Below are 10,000 nucleotides of genomic sequence, written 5' to 3' on the forward strand. Positions count from 1 at the left end.
ACATTGGTCTGTTTGTGAAGAAGGCACATAATCACATTTAACGTGCATAAAACGCCGTAAATAAAGAGGTCAATTGACCTATATGGAGTGATGGCCTAGAGGTAACGCGTCCGCCTAGGAAGCGAGAGAATCTGAGCGCGCTGGTTCGAATCACTGCTCAGCCGCCGATATTTTCTCCCCCTCCACTAGACCTTGAGTGGTGGTCTGGACGCTTAGTCATTCGGGTGAGACGATAAACTAAGGTCCCGTGTGCAGCATGCACTTAGCTCACGTAAAAGCACCCACGGCAGCAAAAGAGTTGTTCCTGGCAAAATTTTGTAGAAAAATCCACTTCGATAGGAAAAACAAATATGTGTGTGTGTGTGTGTGTGTGTGTGTGTGTGTGTGTGTGTGTGAAAGAAAGACAGACAGACAGAGAAAGGGACAGGACAGACAAACAGACAGAGACAGACAGACAGACAGACAAACAAACAAAGACAGACTGACAGACAGAGACAGACAGACAGACAGACAGACAGACAGAGAAAGACAGACAGAGACAAAGACAGACAGACAAACAGACAGACAGAGAAAGACAGACAGACAAACAGACAGAGACAGACAGACAGACACAAAGACAGACAGACAAAGACACAAAGACAGAGACAGACAGACAAACAGACAGACAGAGAAAGACAGACAGACAGAGACAGAGAAAGGGACATAGACAGACAGACAGACAGAGAAGGACAGAAAGACAGACAAAGACAGACAGACAAAGACAGACAGACAGAGACAGACAAACAGAGACAGACAGACAGACAGACAGAGAGACAGAGAAAGACAGACAGAGACAGAGAAAGGGACATAGACAGACAGACAGACAGACAGAGAAGGACAGAAAGACAGACAAACAGACCGACAGAAAGAGTGACCAGCACCAACAGCAGAAGGATGAGGACAGTGCGAGGTGAAGGAGCAGGACTCACTTGATGTTGGGCATGTCCCGGACGCTGGTGGTGATCTCGGCGGCCTCCGGAGCGATCTTCTCCACGTTCTCCAGAACGGACCAGAACTCTCGTTTCCGGGACAGCATCCCCTTTTTGGCTGTGTGGGGGAAAGTGTTAAAAAAAATGAATAAATAAAGAGCATAATTATTGTATCACCCCACCTTCTCCAAAATCGAACACAAGTCTCGTTTCCGTGACATCATCTCCTTTTTGGCTGTGTGGGGAGAAAGTGTTCAATTAAATGAATAAATAAATAAATAAAGGGCATATTTGTATGACTCCACTTTCTCCAGAACTGAACACAACTCCCGTTTCCGTGATAGCGTCCCCTTTTTGGCTGTGTGGGAAAATTAGTAAAAGAAATATATACTTTTTTTTTTTTAAAGAAAGAAAATGAATATAGCGTATAATTGTATTACTTTATTTTGTCTCAACAGATACGAGTAATCTCTGTGTGTAATTCGGGCTGCTTTTCCCAAAGGCCCAGGAAAATCGCCTTGCAACTGTAAAGCGCCACCCAACCCCACCCTACCCCACCGCCACCCCTCATTCTTTTCTGCCTGCAAAATGTGTTTATTTAACGATCAAAAGTTGATTCTTCCTACAGAATTTTGCCAAGGAAACCTCTCTTTATGCGAATGACTAGCGTCCAGACCACAACTTCCGGTCTAGAGAAGGGGTAGGGGGAGAGTGCAGGCACGTATGGGATTCGAACCAACACCCTCAGAATCTCTCTGTTCCTAGGCGAACGCAGTACCACAAGGCCACCACTCCAGTTATGAGTAGTACAGAAAGACAAAAAAGGCCACAGGCATACATAGCCCCTATTCTTAACTCCCACCCCCACCCCACTCCCCTCCGCCTCCCCCACGACCCCCTAGCCCACCCCCCAAAAATGCAATGGACAATTCACTTTAAACTGCCGCTAAAACACACACACACACACACACACACACACACACACACACACACACACACACACACACACACACACACGCACACACACACACACACACACACACACACACACACACACACACACACACACACACACACACGCACACACACACGCACACACACACACACACACACACACACACACACACACACACACACAGAGCTACGCCCTGAACCCCACCCACCATGCCCATTCATCACCATCAACCCACCCACCACCCACCTAACAACACATTCACCCGTCCACCCACCTACCTATCCTTCAACCCACCAACCTGACCACACAGTCAACCAACCTACCCAACAAACAACGGGACCATCCATCCTTCCATCCTTCCATCCATCCATCCTTCCACCCACAATCTCGTGTTTCAAGCCGTGTCGGAGCGAGTGTACCAGCACCACGAAGAACTCTACCAATCCACCTACCCACTCAGACATCCATACACACACTCACTCACCCATCCAGCAAAGCAGCCAACTCATCCACCTACTCACACAGCCAACCAGCCAGCCAACTCAACCACCCACTCAGCCATCCAGCCAACTCAACCACCCACTCACCAATCCAGCCAACCAGCCAACTCAACCAGCCACTCACCCATCCATCCAGCCAGCCAGCCAACTCAACCACCTACTCACACAGCCAACCAGCCAGCCATCTCAACCACCCACTCACCCATCCATCCAGCCAGCCAACTCAGCCACCCACTCACACAGCCAACCAGCCAGCCAACTCAGCCACCCACTCACACAGCCAACCAGCCAGCCAACTCAACCACCTACTCACACAGCCAACCAGCCAACTCAACCACCCACTCACACAGCCAACCAGCCAGCCAACTCAACCACCCACTCACACAGCCAACTAACCAGCCAACTCAACCACCCACTCACACAGCCAACCCACCAGCCAACTCAACCACCCACTCACCAATCCAGCCAGCCAGCCAGCCAACTCAACCACACACTCACCCATCCAACCCACCAGCCAACTCAACCACCCACTCACACAGCCAACCAACCAGCCAGCTCAACCACCTACTCACACAGCCAACCCACCAGCCAGCTCAACCACCCACTCACACATCAAACCAGCCAGCCAACTCAACCACACACTCACCCAGCCAACCCACCAGCCAACTCAACCACACACTCACCCAGCCAACCCACCAGCCAACTCAACCACACACTCACCCATCCATCCAACCAACCAGCCAACTCAACCACACACTCACCCATCCATCCAGCCAGCCAGCCAACTCAACCACCCACTCACACAGCCAACCAGTCCATCCCACATACACGACCCAACAAACCCCCTGTCTCAGGCCATGTCGAAGCACACGTGTTTCTTTAGCACCAATGCGAATACGTCCACCCAATCCACACACCATGACACTCACCCAACCATCTCAACCACACACCCAACCACCCAATCATCTCAACCACACACCTACCAACTAACTAAACCACAACCCAACCAGCTCAGCCACACACCCACCCAACCATTTCAACCACACACACACCCAACCAGCTCAGCCACACACCCACCCAACCATCTCAACCACACACCCACCCAACCAGCTCAACCACACACCCACCCAACCAGCTCAACCACACACCCACCCAACCAACTCAACCACACACACACCCAACCAACTCAACTACCCACCCAACCAGCTCAACCACACACCCACCCAACCATTTCAACCACACACACACCCAACCAACTCACCTACCCACCCACCCAACCAAATCAACCACACACCCACCCAACCAACTCAACCACACACACACCCAACCAAATCAACTACCCACCCAACCAACTCAACCACACACACACCCAACCAACTCAACTACCCACCCAACCAGCTCAACCACACACCCACCCAAGCAGCTCAACCACACACCCACCAACTAACTAAACCACAACCCAACCACCCAACTAACTCAACCACCCACCCACCCACCCATCAACAGACTCAACCAACCACCCACACACCCAACCAACTCAGCCACCCCCCCACAAACTCAATCACTTACCAACCAACTCAACTACCCACTCTACCCACCCACACACCTAACTACCAATCAATTCAACCACCCACCCAACCAACTCAACCACCTCAACCACGGACGTGTTACCTCCAGGCCATCACTCCACATTCACCCATCCGGCACATGTACGTTTATGTGTATTTGACTGTGCTTTCATATCTGTGAAACTGCATGTTTGGTGCATATCTGTTATGCATATGTGTGAGTATGTGTGAATGTGTGTCTGCATTTTTTACATTTATTTGCTCATTTATCATCATTGTTGTCTTTTTTTCTTTTTTTTTAAATTTATTTATTTATTTATTTATCTATCTATTTATTTATTATTATTATTATTATTATTATTATTATTATTTATTCATTTCTTTACTTATTTATTTTTTTTTTTTTTTATCATATTATTATTTAGTTAGTTAGTTAGTTAGTTTAGTTTAGTTTAGTTTAGTTTAGTTTAGTTTGTACGCTTATAGTTGACTTCATCAAGTTTTTGCGCCTTATACATATTAGTAGTAGTTCTTTTTTTATGCATTTTTCTTCTCTTTTTCTTTTTCATTCTTTTTTTTCTTTCTTTTTTTTTCTTTCTGAAGGCCTGATGACTAAGCGCGTTGGGTTACGCTGCTGGTCAGGCAGGCATCTGCTTGGCAGATGTGGTGTAGCGTATATGGATTTGTCCGAACGCAGTGACGCCTCCTTGAGCTACAGAAACTGAAACTGAAACTGAAACTCACCCATCCACCCAACACTTACCCCCCCCCCCCCCCCCTCAACCCACGGTACTCACGTTTCAGGCCGTGTCTCAGCACGTGTTCCAGAACGACGAAGAACTGCTGGAGAGGAACATAGTCATCGTCCAACATCCTGCCGTGGGCCAGGGAGGAGTCTATCAGCTCCTTGATCAGCAGCTTGGACACGTTCATCAGGTTGGCTCGCTCCACGGTCTTGGAGTCCTTGCCTGCCGTGGGCGTGTTTGTTGTTATACACAGGACGAGAACGAGTTTTAGTAGTTTCTAGTTTCGGTTCCGGTTTCTCTCAAGGAGGTGTGTGTGGGATGGGGCGGGGGGGGGGGGGGGGTAGGTGTGGGCGTGGGTGCGGGGAGGGGTGGGGGTGGGTGGCTGTGGGTGGGTGTGGGGGGGGTGTAGGTTTGTGTGTGTGTGTGTGTGTGTGTGTGTGTGTGTGTGTTTAAGGGTGTGGTTGTGGGTGGGTATGTGCCGTGGAAGCTGTGATATGTAGACTAGAAATGAGTGTGTGGAGGAGGGGAGGGGGGTGCAGGGTAGTGTGTGTGTGTGTGTGTGTGTGTGTGTGTGTGTGTGTGTGTGTGAGTGTCTGTGTGTGTGTGTGTGTGTGTGTGTGTGTGTGTGTGTGTGTGTGTGTGTGTGTGTGTGTGTCTGCATGTTTTACATTTATTTGCCTATTTATCATCATTGTTGTGTGTGTGTGTGTGTGTGTGTGCGCGAGCACGCGCGCTTAGAGTTGACTTCATCAAGATTTTGCGCCTTATGAATATTAGTAGTAGTAGTAGTAGTAGTAGTATTTTTTTGTATTTATCTTTTCTCTCTCTCTCTCTCTCAAGGCCTAAGCGCGTTGGGTTACGCTGCTGGTCAGACATCTGCTTGGCAGATGTGGTGTAGCGTATATGGATTTGACCGGACGCAGTGAACGCCTCCTTGAGCTACTGATACTGATGCTGATACTGATCAAAGGAGGCGTCACTGCATTCGCTGTACACGCAACACCCACATCTGCTAGGCACATGTCTGACCAGCAACATAACCCTACGCGCTCAGTCAGGATTTGAGTGCATGCTTATATATTTTGTGTACCTTTCAGAGTCGGTTCGAATCCCTGTCAGAGGTGTCTGTGGGGTAAAAAGGGGTAGAGATTATTTTTCCGATCTCCCAAGTCAACCGACTCAACTAGCCATGTGCCGACCTGCTAAGTGCCTTAGCCCCCTTCGTGTGTATACGCACGCTGAAGATTTAACACGGTTTTTAAGGATCGCCTAATCCATGTCAGCGTTTGGTGGGTTATGGAAACTACACTACACACAGTCTACTACACTACACTACGCTACACACACACACACACACAGACACACACACACACACACACACACACACACACACACAACACACAACCATATACACACTACACACACACACACACACACACACACACATCAGTACACAAACACACACACACACACACACACACACACACACCAAACACCCCATACCCCCCCCCCACACACACACACACACAACACAACACAACACACCCCCATACCCCCCCCCCACACACACACACACACACATAACACAACACAACATGACACACACACACACATTACACACACACACACACACACACACACACACACACACACACCACACACACACACACAACACACACATACACTACACTACACTACACTACACTACACACACACACACACACACACACACACACACACACACACACACACACACCACAACACAACACAACACATAAACACACACACACACAACACACACACACACACACACACACACACAACACATAAACACACACACACACACACACACACACACACACACACACACACACACACACACACACACACAGACTCACCCTCATCAATAATCATGGGCTCGGGCTCCATCTGTAGCTGCACGTCACTCAGCTCCCGGAGACACAACCAGTCCCCGTCCACTGACACCCGGAAGTTGCACAGGTAGATGGTCTCCTCCGCCATTTTCATCCTAAGCCTCCGACTTCTTCCAGTCTCTCTTCCCTCGCTCCCTCCCTCTCCTTCCCTCTTTCCCTCGCTCCCTCTCCTTTCCTCTCCCACTGATTGATTGACCACTGGCGTGGCAAAGTTTGTTAATTAATGTCGCCGGTGGTGGTGGGTTGGTGTGGACTATGGTTCAGTTTCGCTGTCTGGGGAAGTTGTTAATTTCTAAGTGCTCCCTTCTTGTGAACGGCTGGTCCAAATGACGGACGATTCTGCAAAATAAAGTTCGCCCCAGTTACTAAAATGAGGCTTGTTAATTAGATATGAAGGAAGAAGATGATTTGGTTTGGTTCCGTTTGTAATGACTAAAGTAACATGAAATGTTGCATCAATGTTCGACTTATATTTCAGTTCATGAATTCTTTGCTTGTGTGTCTACAGTCTGTAACTTGTCGTTCTTTCTCTGTCCATGGACCTTGTATTTGGAATGAACTTCCTCTTTCGCTTCGTCAGGTCTCGCACTCAGCTCTTTCAAGTCTGGCCTTAAAACCCACCTCTTCACAAGATAGCCTCCCTTCCCTACCTCTTCCTTGTCTTCAGTTTTTCTTCAGTTTTAGAGTTATGCATGTGTGTGATTGACTGGTGTGAAAGCGTTTAGATTTGTCTCTGCACAAGATTCAGCGCTATATAAACACTATCATTATTATTGTTATCTTTGTTGTACGATGTAACAACTTAAGTAACGTGAAGTGTTTTCAGTGCTCGCCGACTTATATTTCAGTTCATGAATTCTTTGATTATGTGTAATTGTATCCTGTATTCAGTCCATAACCCGTCTTTGTTTCATGTGCACAAAACATATTCGACACGCACTGATAACCAGACATTGTAACATCAGCTGAAACATAAACAAACATAGAAAACAGTTACACACTCTTCTCATTCGAAACTGACGACTTTACTAGTTGGAACGCATGTATAACTGACACACCTACACAATACAGTGTGACATAAGCTTAAAAAAACAACAAGAGACGGTAAGTACACTCACCCCTTCTGATTCAAAACGTCGACTCTTGCCAGGGATGAAGTGGGCGTTTTGGCCTTTCAAACGACGAGACACCACCCAATTATACAGGAGCACACACACACACACACACACACACACACACACACACACACACACACACACTGAATGGTTTCGTAACTGTTCAACGAATCGGCCTGTTCCACAGCCTCTGGTTTGTGTACAGTGTGTTCTGTCTGTCCTTCAAGTCGCTCAGTCAGTCAGTCAGCCAGCGAGGCCTCTCTTTCCAGACGGTTCAGTGATTTCCGGGGGCAGCCAATGTGTCACCATCGGTCCGCGGTCTGTTGCTTTGCCCAGTTATTATCGATTCAAGGTTCTGTCTGAATGGAATAGCGACACTCAGCGGAGGCTGGAAACAGGTCTGGCAGCAACAGCGATTCAGTCTGCCCACACACCCACACACACTGTACATACACACTCCTCAGTCTGCCATCGGACAGTGACTTCTTTTCCTTTATCCCATCCAGCCTGGGTTACAGGTTTACCTTCCAACCTCAGCAGCCAGAAAGCTTTCAGGGGATTCTCCGACAGACAGACTAGCACCAGTCCAAGATTCTCCAAATTCCTGACATAACAGACGCCGTCTGGTAGGCATTCACGGCCCCACCACCACTCTCCCCCCCAAAAAAAAAACTGACGACCTCACTCACAGACAGGAATTCGGCACGACTCACACGCACTCACAGACACAGACACACATACACACGCACACACAGACACACTAACCACCCGGATCAATTAGCGGTTAGTTTAGTGATTAACCCTCTTACTCCCAAGCACAACACTTTTTTTTTCTCTAAAACGAAACAAACAAATTGAAAAAAACATATGCCAGCATCCAAACCTGTCTGGAGGGTAGCGTGGTAGGCCGCACCGTTGCAACACAGTCGACTACAGCAACATCAACAACAACAGCACCATCGCAGCAGCCGCCATAATAATCCTGGCATCCGCTTGGCAAGTCAGACAGAGCAGAAGCGACGAGAAGCGATGCCAACAACAGCAGCAGCAGCAGCAGCAGCAGCAACAGCAGCAGCAGCAACGGTAGCACTGGCGACACACGCGCAGCATAAATTATCGATTCTCCTCTTCTCCACCACTGCTGTAATGTGGGGAAGTTTTTTCAGAGAGTGGTAGGGAAAAAGCTAGGACACTGACTGCATGGGCGAAGCGTTATCAGTGGAAGTGAGTGTGGAATGGCTGAAAGGAACGTGTGTTCGAGCTGCTTACTGCTCTAGTTATTTCATGTTTGTTGTTGTTTTTCCCTTGGTGTGTGTGTGTGTGTGTGTGTGTGTGTGTGTGTGTGTGTGTGTGTGTGTTTGTGTGTGTTTGTGTGTGTGTGTGTGTGCGCGCGTGTGTGCGTGTGTGTGTTACTCGCTTCCGTTCCGTACAGATGTGAGCGATGTTGTGTCTCTCAGTTTGACGCTGTGTTATACTCGTACATTATACATGTATTAAGTATTCAGTATAACTACATTTATATGCGTACATGTTTGTGTGTCTCTTAGAACAACGGCAGATGTTTAAGTCGGCCAAAGTGCTAATATCATCACCGTTGGAAAATAAAGATTCATTCATTCATTCATTCATTCATTCATGAAATAAAATTAATATGCGCGGGAGTTTCCATAGAAGCTGCGAGCCTATTCAAGTTATTCGTTAATTACTTAACTATTTTCTACACGATCCCAGCGGTAGCTTACTGAATCAGTGTGCAAAACCGAACTATCGCGCCTAGCATGAAAAGCCACCACAGCATTCGGTTAGTCAGTCAGTCAGTCAGTCATTTAGTCAGTCAGTCAATTAGTCATTTAGTCAGTCAGTCAATTAGTCAGTCAGTCAGTCAGTTAGTTGTCTGGATGGATGGTTATTTGGTAAGAGAGTGTGTGTGCATGTGTGTGTGTGTGTGTGTGTGTGTGTGTGTGTGTGTGTGTGTGTATGTGTGTGAGTGTGTGTGTGTGTGTGTGTGTGTGTGTGGGGGGGGGGGGTCGGAGTGGCTGTACGGGTGTGTGTGTGTGGGTGTGTTTTGTGTGTGTGTGGGTGAATTATGTCTAGTGTGTATTGTGTGGGGGGGAGTGCGGGTGCGAGTGGCTGACGGTGTGTGTGTGCGTGCTCATTGTATGGCGTGCCATGTGTATGCTTGTGTAGGTGTGTTGCGTGGATGTTTTGGTATGT

General features: G+C 48.0%; 1 protein-coding gene across 2 annotated transcripts in view; it reads right to left on the bottom strand.

The window, feature by feature from the left end:
• LOC143293025 (protein RUFY3-like) overlaps window positions 1-8,866 on the bottom strand; it is a 25,287-nt gene extending 16,421 nt beyond the window's left edge. The window contains exons 1-5 of one of the 2 annotated variants that reach the window (XM_076603828.1): window positions 8,670-8,866; window positions 7,790-7,842; window positions 6,636-7,010; window positions 4,789-4,959; window positions 969-1,086 (exon numbers count right to left, since the gene is read on the bottom strand). In XM_076603828.1, coding sequence (XP_076459943.1) covers window positions 969-1,086; window positions 4,789-4,959; window positions 6,636-6,765 — 419 coding nt within the window. In that variant the 5' untranslated portion in view covers window positions 6,766-7,010; window positions 7,790-7,842; window positions 8,670-8,866. The remainder of the gene's footprint in view (window positions 1-968; window positions 1,087-4,788; window positions 4,960-6,635; window positions 7,011-7,789; window positions 7,843-8,669) is intronic. The other variant, XM_076603827.1, reaches the window with a different exon arrangement.
• Between the last annotated feature and the right edge of the window lie 1,134 nt (window positions 8,867-10,000).

The sequence above is a fragment of the Babylonia areolata genome, chromosome 18, assembly GCF_041734735.1.
Source record: "Babylonia areolata isolate BAREFJ2019XMU chromosome 18, ASM4173473v1, whole genome shotgun sequence".
NCBI lineage: Eukaryota > Metazoa > Mollusca > Gastropoda > Neogastropoda > Buccinidae > Babylonia > Babylonia areolata.